This window comes from Amblyomma americanum, chromosome 4 (assembly GCF_052857255.1).
Source record: "Amblyomma americanum isolate KBUSLIRL-KWMA chromosome 4, ASM5285725v1, whole genome shotgun sequence".
Taxonomy (NCBI): domain Eukaryota; kingdom Metazoa; phylum Arthropoda; class Arachnida; order Ixodida; family Ixodidae; genus Amblyomma; species Amblyomma americanum.
In genome coordinates, this window is record NC_135500.1 from 203,289,889 (window position 1) to 203,317,014 (window position 27,126).

At 43.7% G+C, this 27,126-nt stretch overlaps 3 protein-coding genes across 6 annotated transcripts in view; 1 reads left to right on the forward strand and 2 right to left on the reverse strand.

Moving 5' to 3' along the window:
• Positions 1 to 6,678, reverse strand: part of LOC144129112 (multidrug resistance-associated protein 1-like) — a 58,919-nt gene extending 52,241 nt beyond the window's left edge. Inside the window, exons 1-3 of one of the 3 annotated variants that reach the window (XM_077663025.1) lie at positions 6,324 to 6,678; positions 3,779 to 3,830; positions 1,048 to 1,224 (exon numbers count right to left, since the gene is read on the reverse strand). In XM_077663025.1, the coding sequence (XP_077519151.1) occupies positions 1,048 to 1,224; positions 3,779 to 3,817 (216 nt within the window). In that variant the 5' untranslated portion in view covers positions 3,818 to 3,830; positions 6,324 to 6,678. The other 2 variants (XM_077663023.1, XM_077663024.1) reach the window with 2 other exon arrangements.
• Positions 6,679 to 6,814: 136 nt separating this feature from the next.
• Positions 6,815 to 7,928, forward strand: Ufm1 (Ubiquitin-fold modifier 1). Its single transcript, XM_077663027.1, has 5 exons — positions 6,815 to 6,951; positions 7,055 to 7,111; positions 7,319 to 7,376; positions 7,560 to 7,632; positions 7,725 to 7,928. Coding segments are annotated over exons 1-5 (261 nt in total). The 5' UTR covers positions 6,815 to 6,949; the 3' UTR covers positions 7,796 to 7,928.
• A 1,785-nt stretch (positions 7,929 to 9,713) lies between these two features.
• pod1 (coronin) overlaps positions 9,714 to 27,126 on the reverse strand; it is a 38,449-nt gene continuing 21,036 nt past the window's right edge. For both annotated transcript variants that reach the window (XM_077663028.1, XM_077663029.1), the window contains exons 15-25: positions 26,875 to 27,115; positions 26,290 to 26,465; positions 25,055 to 25,163; positions 23,811 to 24,040; positions 19,708 to 19,898; positions 18,679 to 18,817; positions 17,590 to 17,799; positions 14,601 to 14,736; positions 13,236 to 13,369; positions 12,111 to 12,197; positions 9,714 to 10,785 (exon numbers count right to left, since the gene is read on the reverse strand). In XM_077663028.1, coding sequence (XP_077519154.1) covers positions 10,768 to 10,785; positions 12,111 to 12,197; positions 13,236 to 13,369; positions 14,601 to 14,736; positions 17,590 to 17,799; positions 18,679 to 18,817; positions 19,708 to 19,898; positions 23,811 to 24,040; positions 25,055 to 25,163; positions 26,290 to 26,465; positions 26,875 to 27,115 — 1,671 coding nt within the window. In that variant the 3' untranslated portion in view covers positions 9,714 to 10,767. The remainder of the gene's footprint in view (positions 10,786 to 12,110; positions 12,198 to 13,235; positions 13,370 to 14,600; positions 14,737 to 17,589; positions 17,800 to 18,678; positions 18,818 to 19,707; positions 19,899 to 23,810; positions 24,041 to 25,054; positions 25,164 to 26,289; positions 26,466 to 26,874; positions 27,116 to 27,126) is intronic.

Here is a 27,126-nt window from a genome sequence, read left to right on the forward strand (position 1 = left end):
CATGAAAGGTTTAAAAGGCCTCCAGTGCTCTCTCAGCATAGGATTAGTGGAGTAAGCTCAAAGCAAAATGAGCAGACCCGGGCTGACTAGTCACTGAGGTGTCAGCGGCACCCAGTGAATGTTACAGTGTCAGTGAGTCAGTAGCAGCGCACACACATTATCTCGGATATGACAGTGAAAGGGCTAAGCATAGCCCTAAAATTCAGGTAAAGAACTAGCAAGGAACAAGCAGCCAGTCTGGTGGAGATGGGTATCTAAGTCAACACAAAGGCACTGATAAGCTGCTGGGTGAACAGCGAGAAATAAGCAGAAGCTATGAAAAATGCTTAAAATTTCTGCAATGAAAGGATAAATGATGGTGAAGTGCTAATTTCTCATTTTTAAAAAATCACTACAGGCTCATAACATGATGACATTTTTTCTGAAGAAATGAAACAAATAAGTATTTATCGAGGTTCTGCATTGTCACAGTTGAATGAGTGAGTTAATCATGTCTGTTGGTTATATAACTTTCAGATAAGTTTGTAAAAATCCGCAGAAAATGACAAGCAGTAATAAAACTATCTTCAAAAGAATTAGAAGTAAGAAGTAAAGAGTGAGAGAGAGAGAGAGAGAGAGAGTTTGTGCTTTCATAGGGTGTGGGGTGCATTACACCAATTAGCAGCATAGCTTTGAAGTACAACACAGTGCAAACATTAACAATTTGCACACATCATGCCGTTAAAGGTACGCATAGCAGACATCTTTTTTCTGTGCTCTCTTATGAAAATCTGGCTTCAGACAGGTTTTTGAACAGCCAGCAAATTTAGAGCTTGCCCGAAAGAAAACTGCGTAAAAAAGTTCACAGTAAGAGAAAAAAAAGGGGGGGTCCGGCACACAAAAGAATGTAAGAGCAGAGCGGGATGCCAAATTGGCTGTAAATCTCTCCACGGTTGGCAACAGGGCACATTAAATATTAGTGCTTAATAAACAATGGAATTAGTTATGTTTGAGTGTGTTTGTGAGAATTACATGCGTGGTAAAGAAGCTATACATGGTTCAACTCACTAGCTTAGAGATGTAGAGGCCACTGAAGGGGAAGGCATGGCTGCTGCATTGACCCAAGGACCATCCCTCAAACAGGGCTAGGCACCAGGCCACTGAACAGGGCAACCAGACAAGCGCCGTGTGACGGAAGCAGGGGCTCACGCTGGGCAGCTCCGTATCCCAGGAAGCGCTTGAGTTCTAAACACAAGGGAGACACATGGTGGCCTGGATGAACTACATAAAACTCACAATTCATCATATGCTTCATGTTTTGTGACAACGAAACAAAACAATATCATCCATTGAAGAAGGCGTCAAGGCGACAAAGCCAATACATGCCTTAAACAAACAGTGTGAATTACAAGACACAAAACAAGCATTTTTAGTGAGTGCACACATTTTTTCTTTACTGTGCAGTTTGCAGTGCTCATGTATAGTGAAGGTCCAGCAAAGAAATGACACACATTACGGCAGCAGTCTCTTCGAGGGTACCCAATGTAACAAGCTCAAGTACAAAAAGATCATCAGAATGGACGGAGTTCTGCCAGAGGCAATAACACAATGCTGGGAGTCTAGTTTCCTTGAGGGTACTCACTGTAACAAGTTCAAATACAAAAATATCATTACAATTTTTTGTTCAGATTGCTTTTTGAAGATGGGACCTCCCATACGGTATATCAGTACAGTGCCAGTGTTCACACGAAGCACAACTCATTGAAAAATGGGGACATGGAAGCTTTTTAGGCACTGTCCCTCGGCACTTACTGGATTTAACAATGAGTACCAGTCCTGCCTCAGAAGACATACATCTTCTAAGACAGGAACAGTGTTCACTGTAGAATTAAAAAAGGCCTAGATACCTGCACCTTGCAAGTCCTCTCAGTTATATGACAAAAAAGCACTGCACACACTACACCCAAAACACAGCCTGCACTTTCATATCAAAGAACACAACACACAGAATTCCCTCTTTACTTTTTAAGTGGCAGTTGCTGAAAAAGAGCAATAAGTTCCAGCTCTGTGACAGGCATGAAATTGATTTGCAAATTCAAATAAAACTCTGCACCACATCTCTTCCTAGCACTGGTGAGTTTTAGCAATCATGAGTGTGCAGATCAAGAGTACTATTTCATTTATTTTCACAGCCTCACACGATGCTAAAGCAGGAGGAGATAAAAATGCAGAAACAAGTCGTAACTATCTGTAACATATATAATACTAAGAAGGCCAAAGGAAACACACAGTACAAACATATCAGGTATAAATCACTGTATCTAAAAATTATTTCAAAAACACAGTACGAGTAGGGCATACCAAATTTCCATAGTGTATGGAAACAAAAGACTCCATTTAAACAAGCCAAACATAGACTTAATGATGAAATGTTTAGTTTTTGATAGCTCCTTAATGATGATGGTATAGAAAATTTTAAATAGTAGCCAAGAAACTCACATTAAAGAGTTAATTAGCGTGTGCAAGAACTTTAAGCATTCAATCCGATGACGTGAGAAAAATGGAGTGAATCCAAGATCAAATAATGAGAAGGAGGCGAAAGATCTGTCATATAAATGAAATATAAAATGGACAGCCTTTTTTTTAACCAATTCCACTGCAATAATACAATTCCCTCACCAACCTCTTAAGCTGTCAGCTTCTTTTCTCAGTAATATGTGACCAACCAGTACAGCTGAACACACTGTACCAAAGCATGGAGCATTTTCCTAACCTGCAAGCAGTATGATATAGCGAAAAGCATGCCAATGGTTGTTAGTTGCAGAAGTCTTTCTTTTTGAATAAAAAAAATGCTAGAAGCACCTCATACCTGAAGAATCACTTAATTCTAACTGTGTGTAGTGAAGCATACCAATTGCCGCCGCGGTGGCTCAGCGGTTATGGCTGCTGACCCGAAAGACGCGGGTTCGATCCCGGCTACGGCAGTCGAATTTCGATGGAGGCGAAATTCTAGAGCCCCGCGTACTCTGTGATGTCAGTGCATGTTGAAGAACCCCAGGTGGTAAAAATTTCCGGAGCCCTTCACTTCGGCATCCCTCATAGCCTGAGCCGCTTTGGGACGTTAAACCCCCATAAACGAAACAAAACATACCAATTCACAAGGAACCCTTTATCAGTAATGCGCTATTTTTATCTAGTGAAAGAAAATGTCATGTAATGTAAAATGAAAATGAAACCAATTTACGAACTGATGCGCCATTCCCTTGAAAAGCCTGCTGCGATCTTTCCTAAGCAGAGTTAAAGGAGTGAATACACTTGTCAAGAGTTGTCAGGTCAATGGACAAATTAGCCACTCTACCTTGACCGGCTACTAACACGAAAGTACAGTATTACCTTGTTACACTGGCACAAGGCATTGTGAATATGTTAACACAACACATGAGCTCCAAAAAGCCCTTTTTTTTTTTAATGAAGTGATCCTTGCGCATGAACCACAAGCTAGTCTGCTACAAGCTGGTGAATCCCAGTGTAAAAAAAAAAAATCAGTTCACTTCAATGTGGGAACTGTTCTTCCACAAAACCCACCCCCAACTTTCAGCTGCCTGATGCAGCCTTGGAGCAATGGGAGGTGAAGCTTGCCAGCATCTCCCTAGAAGACCACGGGGTGCTGCTCACCATCGCCAAGAAGCCAGCAGAAGCCAATATAGGCCCTGGACTAAGGGCCCTGCCCACAACAGCTCCAACCATCATTCTGGCAATAAATGTTTATTCATTCATTCAGTGTGGACACTGTACTTACCCAAAATGAAGTGTTGCAAAATCCATCCATGACTGACATTGTGGAGAAAAAGCTGAAAATAAATACAAAAATGGCTGAAAATTTTCCCCTCAATGCGTACGTTTCTACATAATAACTTGATGAAGCTTGTTCCATACAATGGACAATTCAGTAGAATAACGGAAGATGGGGTAAGTTGGTACTGCTTCATAACTTTGCAACAGCGCAGCATGAGGACAAGAGCGAGAAGCGCAGTCTCTGTGTCACTTCTCACTCTTGTTCTCATTGTGCTGCGCTGTTGCAAAGTTATGAAGCAGGACAATTCAGTTTTGCACAGTTAATCTCACTTTCATGCTGACACGTCAATACTGAAAGATGTAACATAAAATGCCCAAGCAGGAAAAAAATATGATGTACTTCATTTTATAGAGGTCAGAATCCATTATATGGTTTTAAATAGAGCTTTCCAAGTGACACCTTTTGAAATTGACATTTATTGACTCAGTGATGTGAACTGCGCACTGAAGAGTGGAAGGAAGACTTTTATGCATGCAAGCAACATTACTGCTTTCGCTGAAGTTTAATTTTCCTACATCCCAAAAAACAGTATCTTTAATTGGGGTAAACACGGTTTCAATACAAAACCAATTACTGAGCTGCTATTTTGAGCCTAAAAACGATTTTAAAAATATTTTGCAGCAGCATTAGCACTAAATTCAAACTGTAGTCCCACAGAACAGCAAACCAGCACTTGATTACAACATTTCTGAACAGATTGCACTTCTGCAAAGGTTCTTGCATGCCACAAAGAAACAGCTGTGAAATATAAACACTGCACAGCTGGAGTGGCGAGTGCATAAAATGCTGCTGTGTTTGTTCCCAGCTGCACACAGGTGTAGTCAATGCCAACACAGGTGTGCAGACTCTGCCTTGGTGAATTTTTTTTTATCTTCCTGTAAGCTAAAAAGCAAGTCTGTGATAAAACTTCACAGAAGCCCCAGAATCAATGTTCACATTCTTTACACAGATGGTACCAGAGCATGCCCAGTGTCCCACAAAAAACAAAATTTCAGCCTGGAAGGAAAAATGCAAAACTATTGAGTGCTGTGCAATGTCGGGCACATTAAAGAACCCGAGATGCTCGAAATTAATCTGCACCCCTCAACGAAAACCCTCTCGTAGCCAATATCTCATAGCCCGTGTGCTACTTTGGGATGTTCAACCCCACATACCATACCAAGATTAATTCTGGCCTGTTTGTCTAGAACATAATCTAGAAACTAAGTATAAGTGCTTATTACGAGAAAAACCACTGCAGAAATTTTCCACTTTACTACGGCACACCCTACATATGCGGCATCTGTGTATAATTATAAAAATTTTCAAATTGAAAGAAAATTTAATTCTTTTAAATACTGCAAAAAGTTCAGCAATACACTGTAAATGTTCAAGTACCTCACAACACAGAACTAACATAAACGATTAGATACTAGCTAATACAAAACAATGGTGCACACTTCAAAACACCTTTGTCCAAATTTAGAAACTAATATCTTTAACTTGGCTTTGCGCAGGTTCAACAAAAACTTGATAGTTTTCACTGACCTGAAATGTTGATCTCTAATTTAGTTTCAGCACATATAGGCGCAATAAGTGACTATGAGAACCAAACGTCTGCGAATACCTCTCCAGCTTGAAACGACGCCGAAACAATGTAGGCAAATGGCTTCCAAGAACAATACGCTGTCAATTGTTCTGTCCCGGCCTTCTTCAAAAGTTTTGATGCATCATAATTATGGCTGTCATCCCGTTAGCTTGAGCACATGCATGTGAAGTCAAAATGCATCATTTCGCGAGTTTGTCTGCCATTCCAGACGCTTATCACGCGCAACGCGTTTACCAGAGTGAACGCACTTTCCATTAAGAAGTGGCACTCAGTGTCAAGGCCATTTCCGCCTCTTAGCGGGCGCGCACACACACACAACGCCCCGCGCAGCTTAAAAGAGAATGCTCCACGCGCACGTGAAAAAGCACACGTGACATTCAACGAATGCGCTCCGTGCGGAACAAACGCCGTGGAATCATTTTCATCCTCTCGCAGGCTGTCGTATTAAAGCGGTGGACAAAAGAAATTGGCGGTGGGCAAAAGACATTTAAAACGAGCGTAAACTTCGATATTCTGGTAGCGTCACGAGCGGTGATTCTAGATCTGTGGCGTCATATTGGTGGAAGCCTCTGTGGAAAACAAAATTATGGAACGCCGCATCGTTCGCGGAGGCAGCAGAGACGTATAGTACAAGCAAGGAAGCTGGCCTTACCCAGTACGACGCAGTTTATAGCAGGTCAAATTTGCTTATGAATGATTTTCTCTAATAATTCACAGAAGCTACTGCAAGGATAGCGGATAACAGTATTCACCGACGTATGGTAACTTAATTCGGAGAGCATGGTACTACACTCACGGTAGGGAGCTCATTCAGTCGGTAGCAGTAAAAAATTGCAGCACATCTTAGGGGCGTCACATAAAACGAAAACAGGAAAACAAATGACGCCAAGCGCGACTTACTGCACTAGTAGTCTTCAAAGAACACCGGGATGAAAAAAGAGCCGACGTAACACCGAGCCGGAGAAACCTGCGTCCCTGCGTGCCTGCGCAGGTAGATTGCAATGAAAACGAAACTAGCGAGCCAAAGGCTGCCGGTGTGCCACAGTGAGTAAAAGTTGGATAAAAAAAAAAAAGTCACCACAGTCTCATTCACACGTGACTGCAACGGAGCCAATGAGCATGGCCTAGCATGTCGCATACATTACATAATATTGCCACCACGACAGTTAACTCTACCACTCTACGGAGGACTAAACGTGCACGGGCAACGTGCGCCGTACCAGCAGCGCAGCTGACGAAGCGCCCATTGTTTTTCACTCTCTCCCTCCTTTCTTTAAGTCAACAAAATATCGCGAATTCGCATTTGGTTGTGCAGTTCTGCGAGTTGCTAACGTAATTATTGAAGACATAACTGCAAAGTTAAGAACAGTCATCGTAAGTTAATATTATTTGAAAACTGCGCTTGGTTTCGTCTAGCGGAAGCCTCAAACGGTTTGGCAACCACATGAGCAGCTGACCCTTTTTTTTCTTTTTTTTACACGCTCTGCCGCTGGTGCCAGCTTGGTGCCAAGGGAGTTGTAGCCAAAATGTAAGCGTTCCTATGCCAGCATATTTTTGCAATCTTGCCCGCTACGGTAATAAGTAATGATCAAGAGCATTCTTTTTACCTAATGCTGTTTTTCTTCCTGAAGGTCCAAGGTTACGTTCAAGATTACATTAACGTCGGATCCCAAGCTTCCTTTCAAAGTGTAAGTGACGATTTCCAGGTTTATTTGGGTATTTATCGGTTAACTCTACCACTTTTGACGCCTTGAATTGCTGATTTAAAACAAGTTTGACGTGGTCAATCGGCCTCGTTGACGGGATCCCTCGGAATTGAGCTTACGTCGGCTGAATACCTTGACATATGTCGCCGATCGCGTTGAATGGCGAAATGGAAATTACATTTCTTTCAGACTGAGCGTTCCAGAGGCCACGCCATTCACTGCAGTCCTCAAGTTCGCCGCCGAGGAAGTGAGTTTCTTTCACTTTGACACTGTGCCAAATAAGCGAAAGCATGGGACTAATTCGCCCAGTGCTGTGTGGGCGTGCGAGAACACGCTGCCGGAAAGTAATGAATTACTATTGCCTCGGCTCATGACTGCTGCAGTCTGTTGATTTGTAAAATTTCTTCTGTCTGTGGCATTCTTCTCACAGTTCAAGGTGCCACCCGCAACCAGTGCAATCATAACAGACGATGGCATTGGCATCAACCCCAGCCAATCTGCAGGTGCGGGTTTCGTATGGTTGTTTCGGCGCCGTTATTTGGCTGCTAGTGCTTTTTTTTTCTTGTCTCGGAGACATTTGCCCTTCTCTGTGCAGGCGACATCTTTCTCAAGCATGGGTCAGAACTTCGGCTCATTCCCAGGGACAGGGTTGGACATTCCAGATGACTATGTGCTCACAGAAATTTACCAGAAAGATCTTTGTATTGTATAAAGTGCACCCCATCGCCCATGCTGACCAGTGGCTGAAATTCTGCGAGCTAAATGCATTTGCTAATAAACCAGTTTATGCTTTGGCTAAGCATCATTTGCATCTGTCATTGCAAAGGTGGATCGACCGAAAAACCCAACCCCAAAGAATTGCTGCAAGCAACTGTACGATCGAGGGCATCTGCACTGGTAGACATTGCACCTGCCTTATTTAGCAATGCACAGATTTTGCATTTTGGCTGAACATAGCAACTTTTCATGTAGCATGAAGCGCAAGCAAGGGCACAAAGCATGACGAAAAAAGGACACACTGCAGGCACAGACTAGGAACTGTTTTCACAACGACCCAACATTTGGCCCTACAATGGTTTAATGTTAAGCCACTAGGTTGTGTGCATGAAGTTGTACTACTTGCAAAATTGTCTTCTATCTGAAAAATTATTCAACTCTTCTCTCACTCTAGTCAATGATGCCATGAAAGACTCAAACCGTGCGCCAGCTAGAAAAAATTTGTTTTGAGCAGATAAAAGAAAGAGGGGCACTAGCCAGCAAAATCTGCAAAGCTGCTTTCTATGACTCTTCAAGGCTAAAACTAAATTTGCGAAGAACAGCCAACAAGAAACACTACGAAAGCCCATGGGGATAAAAATGAAAGATGTTCTTAAAAGCTAGAAATGGTAAAAGACGTAAAAGGCCAATAAGGCAACACGGTAAAAAGAACAATGAAGTTAAAAGTCAATCAATAATGCTATGAGCAACTGATAAAGGGCATTAAAAATGAAGAAAATGAGGCGAACATTACGAAAACCAAAACATGGTAAAAGCTAGGCTGCACGATTCAAATCTGGAATTGTGTGTCAGGTAGGTTCTCCTCCGATAGCAAAACAGAGCCGATAGTTCCACACTTCCGTCGCCATTGCAGTCTTTTTACTCTGTCCGTTGTCTTTTCGCGCTGGTTTATCAAAGATTATGGAAGACCAACTAGCCGAATAGCAAGTGTTGCTCAAAACATTAAATCATTGCGGGTGGTACAGCGTGAAAAAGATGAAATACAAAGTAGAAGACAACACGGACGAGTGCTGTACCACCCACAATGAACTATTATCAACTTGCTCAGCTATCAATCATTCTTAAAACCATTAAAAAATCGAAGCTGCCAGATGCTATTCTCCGTTTTGATTACTGTTCACCTCTTTCATAGGTACACTTTATAGCCAGTTAACTACCTTGCAAACCTTGTCAGATTCTATAAAGTTGTACATTTTGCATTGACAAGCTGCCCTTCCTACCTTTATTGCATGTGGTACCAGATATAAATAACACTTCCCTCTATTTTTCTTTAACTTGTTCCTAATGCGAACACAAAACTTTGAAAAGTAGTACTTTAGAAGGCCCAGATAGTGTTCCAGCACAATACCTGCTAGGTGAACAGATAAAAAGTGTCTTCTAGAACCATTATGCACAATTCTAGGAACAAATGTATAGAATTCTGTCCAAAGATGCACGCAGCAATAAGCACACGAAACAGGCCTAAGCAGTTTTTCTTGGTGCAGAATGGCGGCACACACTGTGGTGGGACACATGTCAACTACAAATGTGCATTCGCTCTTCATTGGATCAGGTCAATGCCCAGTGAAAAAAAAAAAAATTATGCCTGCACGGTTTTCACAACGTGAGAGGCACTTCAGACACCTACCTTATAGCTGGGTGAAACAGCATTTGTTAATTTTCTAGGTAAGATTTACCAATAGCATCGAAATCCATGCCTTTTTCACAGCAGTTCACTGCTCGAGCAAGCCAGATTGGCCAACAACACAGCAGTTAGTCTCCGTTAGACGTCAGGTTGAAACAGTTCTCAATTCAATCGAAGCAAAACTGCTTTCAAAATACTTTTATTGGCCATGTTGTCAGACCAAAATCATGCACTTTGGGCCTACAAACAGGACAATTGTGAAGGGAATATACAATGGCCCAGTTAACTTGCCGAGAGGTCATCAGAAACCTCTACTGTTAGTGTGTGACTAGTTAAGCAGTCGTACAATTTTGTAGGTGTCTTAAGTATGTGGTCGGCCTCTGACAGTTCTCGTGCATCCAGTGCAAGCGTGTTGTGTTTATTATAATCACAGTTACATAATCGGTACAGAGGCCGGCATGTCTCGCATGCTTTCGAAGGGATCAAAAACATTAAGGAAAACAGAAAATATTAGTGTGAGCAATAAAACATGGTATATGACACCTGGAAATGGTGACCAAACCAAGAACATTCGCTCCATGAGTATTAAAATGTCAGCTGTTATGTGCTAAATCATTAAATTATGCTCTAGTGTTCCCTGTAATCAATGATTTCCATTTCTGCTTCAACACAAAACTAGATCTAAAAAATCAACATGTACTTTTTTTCGGAGCATCAGAAAAAATGTCACTAAAACTCATTTCAGGTAAAAGGTATGAGCAAGAGTTAATACAGCATTTCTCCTTGCAAAATGGTGATTTTGGCACCGTAGGGAAACGAAAAATGCCCCCAACAAACAAAACCACAATTTTTTAACAATTGCATCACCTTGCTGCCTTCGTTTCTTTGTACTCGCAACAAACACATAAGGTAAAAAAAATAAAGTGGCATAAGAAGTTTGCACATCATTTTATATCTCCCACTAGTGTGTTTGGTCACTGGGAGCAAAAGCAGGTGCATAATTTACAATATAGCAGTTGACTGAAGCTATCCTAAGTGCATCGCAATAACTTATAAAAGGGGAGTAAAAACGTGTGTGATCACTTAAATGGAAACAAAACCATATAACAACAATTTTCTCTTGAGCCTTTTTGTTGGCATAAAAGTGCTTTCCAAAGCTAGTGACAAGACGACTTCGTGGCCTCACGAGGTCAACGGTGGACCATTATCAGCTTCCTGGCTCCATGCGATGTTTGCTCTAGTCTTCATCTTCGTCCTGCAGAGAAAGATATCGGTGGCCATGACGGACAATGCGATGAAAGATAATAACAACAGCCGAAGTAAACACCTCTGCCAGATTTTGCCTTCATTGGTAGAAATAAAGAATGCTCAGATACATTCCTCGCTTCTAGCTTCATCGACATTTAATTAGCTGGTGCTGGGTACAGTTGCAGACAAAAAAAAAAGCTAGATAAATAGGCTGGACATAAATACTCGCAATCAAACCTAATATTACGCTTGAGGACCATCTATATTCTGAATCATGTTAAGAGCCCTGCGAGCAGAAGTTGTTATATAGTAATAGCCTCCAAATTGCAAGAAAAAACAAACAATTTCCATTTTCACTAACAACAGAGCTATTAATATGTTGAGCCATTGGATCTTTAAGAAAAATATTTTATGATGATGATGATGAAAACTGTTATGACCCTCGAAGTTTCCAACTCGAAAGACACCATGAGGAAATTGTGCAAAAGCTTTCTGTAGGTGTCACTACAATAAATGTCACTGCAATACTTCTGAAAAGTGATTCACTCCTGGCAAAGGACTTTCCGGAATTTTAATTTGGAGGCGTCATCTTTCAAATTTCACTTAAAGTCAAAGCCCTGGTAGCAAAACTCAATTTTTGTAAACATCACTGCAACACAAATGAATCCCAGCATGTAAAACATGTCCATGGCCAATAACATGCCGCAATATGCATTCAATCTCTCTTGCTCTCACTCGCACTGCATTTGCTAGTTCGGCCTATGCTAAAATCCTTTTGTACAGCAACCTTGATCTCATTGTTCTAGGCAAACAGCACAACCAAAAAATGTGAAACAGTTTGTTCCCTTCCTGGCCTTCTTTCGCTGTTGTGTTGAATACTTCCTGGAGCCAGCAATGACAATATTGCAGCCGGCAAGTGCTTATCGGGTTATTGATTTCACAGGCAGTGAGCAAAAGAGCTGGAGCAAACAATATAGAGCACCCTTCTTACATGTGGATTACTTAGACAAATATAATCCGGTTGTTCGCAAACGGTACTTTCATGGAAAGCTCATATGCAAGAAAAGTTGGGGCAAGCAGCAGTAGCAGCGGTCAATTCAACCCAACTGCAGGACAGAGACCACTCCCGGAGATCTGCAGTTACTTGCATCCTACGCTAAACACTTCTGTCCTATGTCTGCAAATTTCTCAACTTCATTACTCCACCTGATTTTTCGATCCTGAACAGTATAGTGTGAAGAATAGATCCTGTTATGTAGATATTAAAACATTAAAATAAAACATTAAATCACCAAACAACAGAGAATGAGGCTAAGAACAGTGTGTGCTCACCCATTCCCTTGGATCCACACCTTCGAACATGTCCTGTGGGAGCGCGTCATGCTGGTTGCTTATCTTGGACTTCATGGAATTTATAATCTGCACCAAACCATAGCCAACCAAGGTACAGTCAGAATAAAAAATGCGGCTCTCTTAAATTCAAATGTAGGCCTGTGTGAATGATGCACTTTGGTTAAAGGCAAATAGGAATTTTCTTCGATTAATTTCCATTTGGTTTTGGTTTTATAAGGTCTAACGTCCCAAAGTGACTTATACCCCTGTCACACGGGACTTCTTCACGGCCTTTGCCGTAAAGTTGTCTTATTGCACTAAAGGAGGAAAACCAAAAAGGAGCAGTGGCACTGCTACACGGCAAATCCAAAGGAGCTAGAACGCAGCCTCCGTGAATGCCTTACAAGTGCCCTTACAAGGCCTTACAAGTGCCCGTGTGACAGGGGTATTAGGCTATAAGGGACGCCGTAGAGGATGGCTCCGGATAATTTCGACCACCTTTTATTAATGTGCATCTCACAGTACACGGGCCTCCAGCATTTCGGCTCAATCGAAATGAGACCGCCGCAGCGGGGATCAAACCCACGTTTTTCGGGTCAGCAGCTGAGCATCATAACCACACTTAGCCACCCCAGCAGCTGTGATTAATTTCGAAGCGAACACCGTATATATTCGCGTAATGAACCCACATTTTTTCCCAGAAAAGCTGACGTGAGTTTGGGGGGAGGGCTTATTACGCGGGAAAAAAAGTTTCAAGTTTCAATAGATTTTTTTGGAAGAGTCGAGATTTCATATACCTCCGTCTGTCCTTCCATCGTCAACAAACGCACGTGATCAGATGCGTTCATGCCGCTGGCGCTTAGCATCGTTCACTTTGACACGATCCCGCAATTTTGTGGTAGGCGGAGACGGCGGACAATCGCGGTGAGATAACGCGAACATGCTGAACACCAGCACTGAAGGTCAGGCGCGCGTTTTTTACGAGAGGTTAAAACTCACAGGTCGGTGACGAGTGTGTAATGCAAATGTTTAAGCCTTAGCTTAGAGTGCACAACATCTTGGTGCTCTTCCAAGTTCGCAGAGCGTGCCTTGATCTCGCAATTCTTCGCTCATGCCTATGCTCACCTGTTCCTCTTTCTCCCGGTTGCTCTCAATGACTGAACTGGAGAGGGTGATGTCCCCTTCAAAATCGAGGCTGACGTCCTGCGGCAGCCTTGGAACATGGGGGGCTGGGGGCCGTACATCAGGGGCCTCTGACACTGCGGCAACCAAACAGGGGCTTTAGCCAGCATGCACTGCCAACTGCAACATATTTGTGAACTACGGTAGAATCTTGCTGATACAAATCACATGGAATCGCAAAAGCTATTCACACCGTCAAAAGCTAAACAAAATACGTGCTCATGGTGCGCATTGCGCAACAGATGATAATGGCATCAATCAGTGATGTGCAAGCCGCAAGCCACCACTCTGCTCGAAATGAGCACTGCATACCACCACGCTATGATTGCTGCCATGATTGCTGTGATTGCAGGAGTGCACCTCCAATCACGGCATTGCAATGTGAAGGCTCCTGGGTGTGTAGTCGCAGCTCCGACATTCTGTCATCAGTAGCGGCACAGGAGTGCGCTCTGCACACCCAAAATTTTGCACATTGTGCAAAATGCAATTCAGCCAGGGAATTTTACGAATTTATATGTCAAAATTCATGTCGGTCGTGATTGTAGCACTAAGATTCTACTGTACACGTCCCTCCATGTCTCTCTTCCAAGGCCATTTTACAGACAATTTTCGACAGGATGTGCATGGTGCGAGCAGTCTGGGCTTTTGGCACATTTTAATGTAGTCACTGGTAAAGCCCAATAAGTTTGCACAATGAATGCTTGAAGAAAACCTTTTCCAAAATCACAAGTGCATTAAACTCTACCAGCCAAGACATGTTTTGAATGTCCTAAAGTGAGGCAGCTAAGATTTTGAACCTGGCTCCAATATGTGCATTGCATGAAACAACAACGAACAAATCAGTTCAATATGTGGAAGGTCGCACTCATCAACACAAACATGACAATCCATGCTCAGGGAAGGCAACTCTCAAGCAGAAAACACTAAGAAGCAACTGCACATGTTAAATTTGATAACTGTGCTCTTACAAGGCACGCCCACTGCATTTTCCATGGGACCATGGCTAGTGAGTCAGAAACAGTGCTGATTTGAGCTTGATGCACACAAGGAAAACGCAACTCATCAGCTTTCAAAAATCCACTACCATTTCACTGCAAGACTGCACCCTGTTACAGATAACCAGCTTATGACAGGAAATTCTACTGTGATTAACTTATCAACTCTTGCTAATCCTCTACCATTTCTACACTGCAAGAAACACCCCAAACATGTCCAGCTTATCACAAGAAATCTGCCGTGCATTGAGTTTTCAAGCTTGTGCTAACAGCAGCAGTTCAAAGCAGAATAGCAAAAATTGCCTTAACGCACAGCATTCCATATCCGCGGGCCGTAGGCTGACAAACTGGGGTGCCCGCGTCACTCCCGAGAACCATTCCTCGCTTGTCAGAGTTGGCTCCCAGGTTATGCGTGTGTCCGGAAACAGATCATCCTGGAACAACTCCGACTGGAAGAAGTAACAAAAGGGAAGGAGAAAAAAAAACAATTTAGAGAAAGAGCAAAGTCACTCGAGGGAAACATGGATGAACTCTAGAGAAACGAAGGTTTGTCATCTGCGTGTGCCTTCAGTTTGGAGTAAACAACAAAGCAGACACAAAGCTGGTGGCTGACAACACTCATCTAGAATTTCGTGCTCCATGTGACAGCAAAGTCGCATTCACAATGAATGAAAAAGCCAAGCAAGCACTTTGTGTTCTCACATGTAGGCCGTGTACTTTCCAGAGTTAACAAAACAAAAACCAATAAACACTCGGCGGTAAAAAAAACTGCAGGATCGATTAAAACCGAAAAGTGCGGTTTCTGAGCATGCCGATGAAGCAGGCAGACAATTTTTGCCAAGAAATTTCTCAATAGTTTCCTCTTCAAAGCATAGAAATGCTGAGTAGGCATTCAGTACAGTACCACCAATATCTAAAACCAAAATTTACAACATTGCAGCAAGCGTTTGTTCTTTAGTTCTCCTCCCTACGAGACAAATCTGTGCTGAACTGTTCACATTCTAAGGCTTCGTTTCCTCCTTAGAACAGAGCAAGGGTACAGCCGAACATCCAAGCGCAGGCAATCGAAGGTGGGAAATTTTTGTTATCTATGGTGAAGAAAGTCTGGATTCGGCAGAGCTCATGAGTGAAATGATTATTCATCTCGCGGGAGAATACTGAAACTCTGCTCTCAAGCAGAGCTGCCAGAAATTGCAGCTTTAAGTTCAACGCTCTCTATCAATTATGCATTGAAAACCTCTCCATGGTGATACGCCCATGATTAGCTATCAGGCTCGTACTGATGTAAATCATTAGCACCTAATTATACCTTTTCTCAAGAGTGCTTACGCTGTCAGAGAGGTGACAAAGGACCAAAGCGCTTGTCTAAAAACAAAATGATCGCAAAAGCTTGTGAGAATGGCCTTTCTGTACGAGACACCTGCCTCATTACTTGAGGTCATCAAGGCGCTTCAGTCTAAGTATCTCGCATAGAAGATGCGTTTTCTCCTCGGTGCAAAACTTGTTGCTCAGCTAAGGAAGTGGAATGAGGCATCAGAACAAGGCCACTGAAGTGTAGGCAGCCTAATGAACACTGTAGATGAGGACCTAAAAATGTACCTTGCAGAATATTTGCAGCACTTACAAGGTTCTCAGAAAAGCAGGACACCCACTACGACTTTCAGTTGAGAGGTGACCCTTACATTGGTCTCCAAATTGCTGGGCCTGGAGAAGTCTGAGGTGAGGACCCAGAGGCATTAGCGCATTACGGACAGAACTACAGACTTGTAGTGCGGTTCTGGGCAGCCTAAAGAAGCTTCACTGATAGGTCTAAACTTTCCACCATAAACATACAGCCTTCTTCAAAAATATGCAGCCAAAGGGGTTTGCTTGTGGGCACTGCAGCAGGGATTGTTTTGCATCATCAGTGGTCAAAATCTCTAGAAGGTGAGAAGCACCCTCACCTTTCTAGTGCTGAGGACGCCTAGGGATGCTAGAGCACTCCACTACATGGCTTAGAAAGTTAGCAGCAAACCCCTTGGGCCAAATATATTTTTTAAAAAGGCTGTACATGCTGTCGCCATCGCTCTGTTGTTTTGCAAACTACAGGCGTGCGACGAACCCATATTGCTCCGAGTGTCTGATGCACTTATGTTAAACATGCATTTCTGAAGTTGGGTACTGTCAATATAAGCATACTAAGAAGTCAACAAGCTTGCTACTGTGAACAACTGTGCATAGTGAATACCAATGAGGTAAAAAAATTGATTCTCTTTACTTCCATCACCCCATTTGGGAACACTGCGGTTTTTCTTTCGTTGATGAACACTGCTTTTGGCGTTTTCACCATGTAGCTAGCCGAAATATGCCTATTTTCCAAACAAATAAATGCGGAAAAAGATCCGCCGATTTTTCTCTGAAATAAGCGCCGAAAAGTCCACAGCCTACTAATATGGCTTGGAATTGGGTGGAGGCAGGATGAAAAATGCTTTGCCATAAACTTAGACCACTTCTAACTCAAAGAATGCACATTTAGTGCCTGCATTGTCTAAACGTGTATGCCATTGTCTCTAAGGTGTCAGTCCTACTATGGAGTGAGCAGCTTTTTCCTTGATAAACGTGCTAGTAGCAGCCTTATCAAATCTAGGCTCCAACAATAGCAGCAGGAGATGTTGCATAATAGAATAATACACACAGCAACAGGCATAGGCAGACTCTTAAGTCACTGATGATGTCACACCTCTCTTGCAACCTCTTCACACCCAATCCCTGATTCCTGGGAGAGCAATACTCTTATCAAAACTGAAGATATTAGCCTGGCGATACACCTGGCAGGCTGCCCCAGGTGAGGATGAAATGAAACGCATTGAATTCACTCACTCTCTCTCACACGCACACAGAGGGAGGGAGGACTTTCAAAGGGTAACTATGAGTAGATTTTGTGTTCCCAAGAAATTGAGAAAGCCTGTGTCACACAAAGTGCTGATGCTGAGAACATGTTACTCCAGGACCCAAGTACCTACATTAGCTAGGCTGAGGCTACAGAGCTAATTCAGTCACAGCTCGGTCTTCAGCCCTCTATGCGATGATGTTAAATGAGTAAAATTGCAAATAAACGTTCCAATGCTATGGCGGCAGGCATTACACATGTACTCTGAAATTACTGTGCCGCTCTAAGCTCCAGGAAACCACTTTTTTTTTTCAACTAGTTGATATTACAGGTGAAGGCTGGAACCTGCCTGCCATGAACGCGGCTTTCTAGGCACCACATTTTCATGTCCGCACTGCTTGCGGAAGCTGCTGACGGATTAGCAAATGCTCACCCTAAGTCGTGGCACACGAAAGGACAGCGGCTCTACGTTGCTGGTGGTGAGTCGGAAGGCACGGGCGAACTCCACGTCGGCCACGCTGCATGCCACCTTGGGCAGGAAGGCCACGGCTTGGTGAGGCCCGCCAGCGCACTTGTAGTGAGACAGCGGAAAGAGGTATGGGGCATCCAAGGCCACCTCAAATGCAAAGATGGTCGAGTCCCCCTGTACACAAATAGCAAGACCACTTGAGTCACTGGCAGCAACACGAGCCACCGTCATCACCACCCAGACTATTAGATATGACAGCTGTGGCCACTCTATCCCAGCAGACTTACCATTTTCACCCCTGCACATGATTTTCAGTTACCCCAGCCAAGTTCCTTTCCCTTTGAATAAGCTATTACCCTAAAAGACCATCGGTTACCTGTTCACCGCATCACATGTCCAGGCCCACTTCTTTTCCCTTGCATCATTCGTCTCGCAGTATGCACATGCATCTAAGCATACCAATAATGCAAATTTCACTGTTTAAATAAGCGCAAACATTCAAAATTTCGAATAAAAATTGAATAAGTTTGATATTCGGTTCATATTCAGATGCGAGAAATTGATATTTGAAAATTTCAGAATATTCAGCAGTGGTCGAATATTGCGTCAACTCAAATCCCATCGTGGCAAAACCCCCATCTCTGGGCAAATTATCCCAAGACAGAATTTAAAGTGCCAGGAAAGCTGTAAAAAGGCATCCTCTTCTCTTTCTTCCCCAATGTTTATTGTGTGGACCTATCACATTCGGATGCTGCTAGGCTTGGACCTCATGCGAAATTCTGTGTACTGACATTGCACAGTATACAGGCCTCTAGCATTTCGCCTGCATCAAAATGAGACTGCCGCAGCTGGGATGGAAGCCATGCCAGATGCTACAATTCATTTTGACCACCGAAACTCTGTTCGGTCAACAATGTCAACCTTTTCATAACATTTTTGATCGGCACAAATGCTACACTGCCAACCTGTTAATTTTTTTTAACCAAGACTGCAGTAGTGACATTTAAACAAACAGCATTAGAAGTGCCTCTCGTACAGCAGCACGATGCATACCTTTCCAGTGAGGAACAGGGTTGAGCTGTCCTCATCGTAGAAGGGAATAAGGATGGCTGGGCTGACGTCAATGCCCTCAGTCGTTAGTGGTGCAGAGAGTGACTTGGCATCGTAGAGGCTCACTTGCCGCTCAGAAACCCTGCAAGAGATACGTTAATGAAGGTCAGTGCAGTTGACTACATGGCTCCTCTGTTACTAGACTGCACCTAACAAAACATGCTATACCCAAATAAACATTTCTGGAAATGCTAAATGCCAGAAGAGCATTTCAGCTCTTGCGTGGCATCATGCAGGTTATCACTGTGCCAGGATTAAGAGTGGAACTTGGCACCCAAAAGGTTAAAGTTCGGCCGACTCCTTAAATGTTCACAGTGCCGCCAGTGTTATACATGCATCAGCAGTAATCCATTTAGGGTGCACACAGAGCTTGGCACTGGCACAGAATGCGAAAATGCAATCTCGCTGCTTCCCATGGTATCGGTACCCAACACACTTTTCAGCGACATCGAACTTGCTACTGCGCAATTTTACGAAGGCTCCTTGCGCAAGACGACGACTTGTTTATATGTTGCCAAGAGCAATCATAGACATTCGGGAGGCATGGCTCACTGTGCGGTTGTGCGACTGGGAGGTCTTGTTTTTATGTAAAGGCCTCTGAAGCACAGAGCAACTGTGGTGACGGTAAGGAAGGATTCCATGCTTACTTTCATAGTATCTGTCCTGTCTCAAAACCTTTATGTGCCTCTCTTGAAACAGAAGGGGCACGTGAAAGCCATATTCTACCTTCTACCTATCTTTTTGTACACTGTGGTCTTGTTCTTCATGTTACATTCATGTCTATCGGTTTTTCCTTTACGTGACTGCAAAGTCGACCCTCAAGTTACAATCGCGGTCACTATACATTCCGGTAAATATGATAAATGTAAGAGAATACAGTACATTCCCTCCAAACCAATATGGTATGGTACAGGTTAGACACAGCAAACCAGTACTGCTTCAACACTAAAAGGTTACAAAAAGTTGTCTCACTTGTTAAATCCAGTAGTAACTAGGTGACTGCCCCCAAGCACCCAGGTGACACGGGCACCACGGGTGCCTGTGGGCCCAAGGCCCTCTCGCAGGGGCAGCTCACTCCTCCGAGGATCATACACTCGCAGCTTCTGGTCCTTGCAGAGGGTGGCCAACAAGACACCGTCTGGGTCCCACGCCAAGCTGAAGATCTGCCCACAACAACAGCAGAAAGAGTTGTCAGAGACGACATCAGTGCAATATGCAATATGCACTGCTTTCATTGCAATGCCCTATTCATTTCACTGGGTGGCTGCATGAGCAACTGGCTCAATGCAGTCAGCACATTAGTTCATTAGCATACCTACTGCAAACAAACAGGGTAGCGGAATCGTTTGCATTGCAACAGCAGACATTATGTCTTCCTATTCAGGTGCACGAATTAACTTTCCTTTCTTTTAATATTATTCTTCAGTGTGATTTGTTGCCTTCACATGTTAATTACCAGTACACACTCGTGTAAGGGCCGCACCCCCAACTTGACAGCCACAATTCGAAAAAAAAAAGAAAAAAAGTCGGCCAAAAGAATTGCTTCATGCGCGCGTCATTCTACTCATGTGGTACATTATGCTAGGAAGTGACAAGATGATAACTGCCTGTGCTACTTGGTACAACCATGCGTGCCATACTCCACCATGGAATCTCGAACATGTGGTGCCTCAGTGCTGCTAACTTGTCTTGAGTGCTCTGCGTTTGCACCAGAAAGGACAGAACGTTATGCTGAGCAAAAAACTAGAATAGAGTACCCACGCTAGCGGTGCTTTTCCTTGCGGTGACATGCCACTTGGCAGGCTCAGACGATACGCACCATAGTAGTAGCACGCCGTTCGCCCGTTGTCACTAGGCTTAGCGTACTTCGAAGCCATAGCGAAAGTGCTTTGCATCTGGTTTGGTTTGGTTTATGAGGGTTTAATGTCCCAAAACGACTCAGGCTATGAGGGACGCCATAGTGAAGGGCTCCGGGAATTTCGACCACCTGGGGTTCTTTAATGTGCACTGACATCGCACAGTACACGGACCTCTAGAATTTCGCCTCCATCGAAATTCGACCGCCGCGGCCGGGATCGAACCCGCGTCTTTCGGGCCAGCAGCCGAGCGCCATAACCACTCAGCCACCGCGGCGGCACGGCTTTGCATCTAGTCGCAGTTATATATAGAAAGCCTAACATTGTTACCAGTCTACCATCACACAATAACCTCATAAAAAAAAACGTATGATCGATTTTCTTGCAGCGCCTTCAACAGTGAAGCACGTAGGAAAGCAGGCCAGGCAAATGCCACCTCACACTGGTGCGCCGCTCTGAACCGTCGGCCAAAGCATCATTACTGCCAGTCAAGCGTCAGATCTTCGGAGGATCTTGGTCTTAGAAATACGTGATGTCTGCCAGTCAACTGATCTAGCCATCTGTTTTGCTTAATGTGGTTAACTTGCAGCAGTTGTCAGGAATGCATCCTATCATCCATACTTCCAAAGCATTATGTATTTGAAGGATTCGCTAGGACTGCGCTAATTCATCATAAAAATGCGTGTCATGACATAAGAAAGAAACGCATAATCAGGGCTCCGCTGCAATGGGAAAATTCTATCGAAAAACAGCGGTCTCATGCGAGGACTGCATCAAGCAGCCCTTGAGGCCCGGCGGCTCGACCACCAGATTTATCCACCACCACACAGGCACCTCACCTCAGAGGACGCTTACGCCTGGCGTCAAATTCAAACTACCGTAAAGACTAGAATATGGGTCGAACTTTTTTCAAAAAACCATGGCGAAAGGTCAACCCCCATCTAATATACCGGGCACTGGCGAAAAAACTACTTAAGTCATGCAACAATGGGCGGCTGAAGTCAACAGCCTCCGTCACAATCGCCATCAGTAGCAGCACGCCGTGGCGACATTGTGGCACCGACAATTTGCGTTTCCGTTGTTGCAAAGCTATGTTGGTTATAAAGGCTGCTTTTTCATATTTTGTTTCAAAATAAGTGGAAGCCAATGGCAATTCACATTTGCCTTCAAGAAAAATTGAGACAACAACGGCACAGCGCGAATTTGGAGTATCCGAAAAGAGCATTCGGTACTGGCGAAGGCAGAAGCTGAGTATTACAACTTTCAGCAACCAAAAGAAAGCATCATTTTGTGGGTAGACCACAGTGTATCCAGAATTGGAAGGAAAGGTTGCGGAGTTTTCCGGCAGCTGCGTGCAAGATCGCTGCCTGTGACTGCCGAATGCATCTGCGTGAAAGCGGCGCTGTGATAAGGTGCTGACAAAAACGCGGGTCGATGGGCGTGCAATACTGTTGAAAAATTGGCTGGGTGTACATACGAGCAGCATTTAAATGAAAATAAATACTGTCACCATTGTGCAACCTGAGTCGCATTTGTTTCAAGGTAAGGATGTCTATCGATACTTTTTCCGTTGAGAAATATTTTTTTCATTTTTAGAATTGGTTAGTTGGGGCGGGTCGACCTATATTCCGGTCCGACCTGTAGTCCGGTTTTTACAGCAATACCTTTCCAAACTTTTTCAAGATTCCACAAAATCCATCCCAACCAATATCAAAACACCTGCCCTTGGAGCAGCGTTAGTATGACACTTTCATATATCATGGGGGTGCCGGGCTATACCGGAACATTTACAGATACAGGACATGCCACCCTAGCAGTGGGAGGTGCAACTGACCGGCGTCACCTTGGAGAGCCAGCGAGCGCTCATTCAAATGGTGCACTCATTGGCCAAGGCCACTGGGGTCCTAGACTGAGGACTCCGACCACCAACTCAGTCAACATCTTTTCTTGGTCGTTAAAATGTTTTTCCTCCTCCTGCTCCCTGTCACAATCGTCGAAAAAAAGTGTGGCCCTTACAAGACTATATGGTATACTTTTGTCTCCAGAGTTCATTCTGGTCCTTTTCTGGGGTTGCGTGTTCAAACTAACTTAGAACACACTTCTTTGCGCCAAGTGAGGACAGCACAATTCATAAAATTCATACAAGACAATTCATAAAATAGTGCAAATTCAAACCATTTTAACCTACCAATATGCCGCACAACATACGGTAAAAAGGCTGAGTTCAACGGTGCACTAATATGGAATGGCATTCCTAACGATGTTAAAATTAAAAGTAGTTTGTCACAATCCCTCAAAATTTCTTGCTGGGTCTAATTTTGAGGACGGTTGGGGGTGTAAATATTGGGCCAAAATGATTTGGTTAAGGCTATGTACAAAGAATGTTCGCATGAACAACAAATGTATACACGGACATATTTTTAATGAAATTGATGCGCAAAGAGTATTGTGATTTTATTATTTTGAATTTATTTATGTGAGAAGTGTTCTCTCCACCTGCTGCATTTGCAAGGTATCCTTGTGATGGACCCGACACTAGCCTTGGCTGTGGGTCCAGTACAATTGCACAGTTTTATTGTACTTATTTCAGTTTTCAAATGAAAAAAGAAGAGGTGCGGATCCTTCCAGGCTTGCTTCTTACTGTTAGTTTTGATGAGACTGGGTATTGTTCAATCTTTTATGTGCAACACTTTCTTGGCGTGCCATTAGCAATAAGCACATCGTTATTCATGGGTGCTGACAGCAGATGAAGAAAACAGAATGAACCACTTTTACCAAGAGCTATTTTGCCGAAAAGTGAAATTTGCTGAATTAAAATGAAGCATGAAGTTGCAATTAATAGTTTATTCCAACAATACATTACCTGGGCGGTCAGTGAATTCCTCAAACGTCAAGACTCAGGGTTTAACACTGAAAGGTGCGAGTTTCTTTTAGCAATGAGATGTAAAAATTAAAGTGCATCGCATCTTGCTGCACTGTGCAAAGAAAAGCAAGAGCCTAACTCAGTTCTGGCCCCACCAGTTAACAAAACGTTTAACTCAATTTATTCTCTCTTTAGGGAAAAGATAATCGATATAGAAAAATGCCTACAAGGCAATCTGGTCCAACATTAAGCTTTAGACTAATGGCATGAAAAACTCTGCAAAAAGGATTTAGTCTAAGCCAAAATTCTAGACAAATGCTTATTCTATGCAGTCCAGGGTATGCACAATGCCCCACCTGGTCCGTGTGTCCCTGGAGGCAGATCTTGTTCTCGCGGGTTGCCATGTCCCAGATGATGACAGTCAGATCGTGGGAGCCTGAGGCCAGCACATCAATGGCCGTAGGGTGGAACTTGACAAAATGCACTTTTTCTGTGTGGCCCTTCAGCTCATAGTCTGGCTCCGTTAAGCTCTCCTGCAGTCCACCCTCCGGAACAGTCCACACTCGCACTCGGCCATCATCGCATGCTGCATGCAACATGGAGAAATCCAAGCGGCTTAAATACAAAGATAAGCTGCAGGATACACAATCTCCAATTAAGCAATGAACAGCATAAATAAAGCACCTCACATGACTTAGAGTGGTGTCCCAGATTTGTTATGTCCAAGCATTATTCTCAAAACATACTACACGAGTGATTAATGTGTGCAGGCTACCATATGCGCTGATTGGCTGCAGCTATCTTTTAAGGTCACCAGCAGTCTTCATATCAAAGTATACTATCCAGATTGCTGGTGCACTGTTTTTTATGCTCCTTATAATGCTTATCTCTCTGCATTGCTCAAAACAGCACGATAATAAAATACGGCCTCAGAAACGTGCACAATATTATGCCTCTGCATGCAGCTCAGCATGACACACAGTGGACTCGTTTGAATTCAAACTGCAGTGGCAGTCTCATGACAAAGAATCGGCCCTAAAATGCTGTTAGTACTGGGAACAAATCCCAGTATCACTACAAATGCAGTTTTTTTTTTTTTTCAATCAGCACAGACTACCTTCGATCAGGGCAGAGAATTTCATTTGGACTACAGAAAGCTGGAATTGCAGCAGATTAGTGATAACTTGCTCTTAAGTTCAACATTTCACACTTTAGCTTATGCTGTCAAGTAGAAAAGCAAGCCAGTTGCACAAGGCATTGTACAGGCTGTTGCAAAAAAGTGCATCATTAAAATAAACCTCTTTATGAAGCCACGTTCACATGATAAATTTTAATCCTGCAAGAAGCTAAACAGAAACGATGCTTTATACGAAGCCATACGCAATAAACAATCACATTATACTGAATTATACACTAACTGTTGTACTTCACATGTTTCTACTACGAGAGCATAAAAAAGGGCAAATGCAGGCTTTTATATTTAACCTAAATATTGTCATCCACTCGTAATATGGCAGTGATCACAAAACATAACATTAGCCTCGCAAAAAAGGAATTCCCATAGCTTTACTGCTTCGTAAAAGTAGAGGATGGAACTCACCAATGGCAATGCGCCTGTTATCAAAAGGGTCCCAGGCAAAGTCCATGATGCTGGTACCACAGATGAGGCTGGGAACAACTCCAGATTGTAGACGGCCTCTCTTGGACAGCTGGGTCGAATAAAGAACAAGCAAAGAGCCATCAAATTTTACCAAAGATATTTTACAGATTACAGCAGCAGAACAGCCTTAGATGCAGAATCTATGTCAATACACACATACAGATATTCAGACCAAATACTGCCTGCACAAAATGCTAAACTATGAAACAACAGCAAAACGAACTGGAAGCATAGTATGGAAACTGGCATCATAGTAGTATGCAAAGTACATTTGGCGTTGACCTTTGTGCATGCTTGAGCACTACACTGCCCTGCAAACAAAGCAACACCTAGTTACAGCTGCTAAGTTCTGGAGTCAACATTTGTGTAAATGTTGAGCCTGATTTCGTTTTTTGCAGCCTACTGTACACTGCTCAAGCACTGTGCAAAAGTGTGACACTAGCTGCATGTTCACACTTTATTTCTGCACACACTGATATCTGCTAGCAAGTGATGATGACCAGGGGCAGAATCCACAAGATGTTTAGCTTTTTGAACTGGCTCACTTCTCCGCGGTTCATTGTCCACAATTAGCTGCTTTGCCACGTGGCATCAGCCGGCCTGATGTCATGAGGCGAAGCGGCCAATAGCACACGGCGAACCACGGAGAACTGAGCCAGTTCCAAAGCTAACTGTCTCGTGGATATACCCCCGGAAGTTTGCTTACCGACTTTAAGGCTGTCTGCATTATCCGAGAACACTGATCAGAGCACAGATGTTCCAGTTCATTTATCTATGTTACTATTCTGAGACCAGGGCAGGGTGTCAAAATCAACAAGTACAGACTGTAATGTAGTGCAGTATGAATACAAAAACTATAAGGAGTGTAATAAGAGCAGATGAAGTAAGAAAAGAAAAACAGCAGCAGCAAAATCATGACAGCACAATGACACCATAACATAAACAATATGCACTGTAACACTAGCACTGACCACATGGCAAAGCTGGTCTGATGCATGCAGCTGGTATACTCTGCAAAACTGCCCCTCCTGTTCTTGGGCCTACTGCATTCATTTACCCTTCCTCAGACTTCAGATTCAGATGCCACTCCATGCATCCTGCCCCCCACACTTCTGCACAGAAAGGCTGCATCTCAGCCCTAGTGCACCAGTGCATTGCAATGATGTGAAACGCACCTCTAGGATTGCCAGGTGGCCCCCAGAGATGGCCAACGGCAGGGCAATGCGGTCTGTGTTGGCGCGGAATCCTTCACTCTCCCCTGGCAATGTCTTGCACATGGGTGGCAGGTTGGTGATCTGGGTGTCCCGGCTGCCCACCGAACCATTCAAGTGCCGGTACTTGGACACCCGCACTGCAGACCAGTGACAGAGTGAAAGCACATCAGCATGAGTGATGAATGGGAGAGGCCAACGATAAAACAGATGAAGACATGTGGGAGAACACAGGCACATGCAAGTGCACATGCAAAGCGTTGCATGTATTAGCTGTGTGCCTTGCTTGCTGCCTTCATCTGTTAGCACAGTCAGACCCATCCCACTAAAAAAACATTCCCTGACCCACTTTGCTCTCTTCCAGTCCACTAACATGCATCCCTATCATTCTCCTTTTCAAAGCCTCACTCCGTTGTCCTGAATTTAATTTCAGTAAGTCTTAATTTCTGCCCTATCACACTGCATTAAGAGCAAAGTTTCACCTCGGGCACCTTCTTAGTGCGTAACTGCCTGAAAAGGCTTGCAGCCAACTAGCCCAGAGAAGCTTGCCTTTGAAACCACGGCCCTCGTTGCGTGACGGCTGCCGACGGACATTGGCGGCAGTGCGAGGAGCAGCCGAGGGCCCCATACTCGAGGACGAGGCCATGCACGACCGAGTACGTGGTGCCGCCTTCTGCAGAAATGATGGGGCGTCCCCGTTGTGGCCGTTGGCACTCCCAATAGGACCAGCGTCTTCCCAGCGAGAAGTGGTCACTTTGGTCCGTGGAGCTGGCTTTGGTGCTGGAACGGGCTGCATTGAAT

Bases quoted from the DNA above. Each gene is read 5' to 3' on its own strand.
- Ufm1 (XM_077663027.1), top strand. The intron at 7,112-7,318 runs GTAAGTGACGAT...CATTTCTTTCAG, and splicing joins CCCAAGCTTCCTTTCAAAGT to ACTGAGCGTTCCAGAGGCCA. The intron at 7,633-7,724 runs GTGCGGGTTTCG...TTCTCTGTGCAG, and splicing joins CAACCCCAGCCAATCTGCAG to GCGACATCTTTCTCAAGCAT.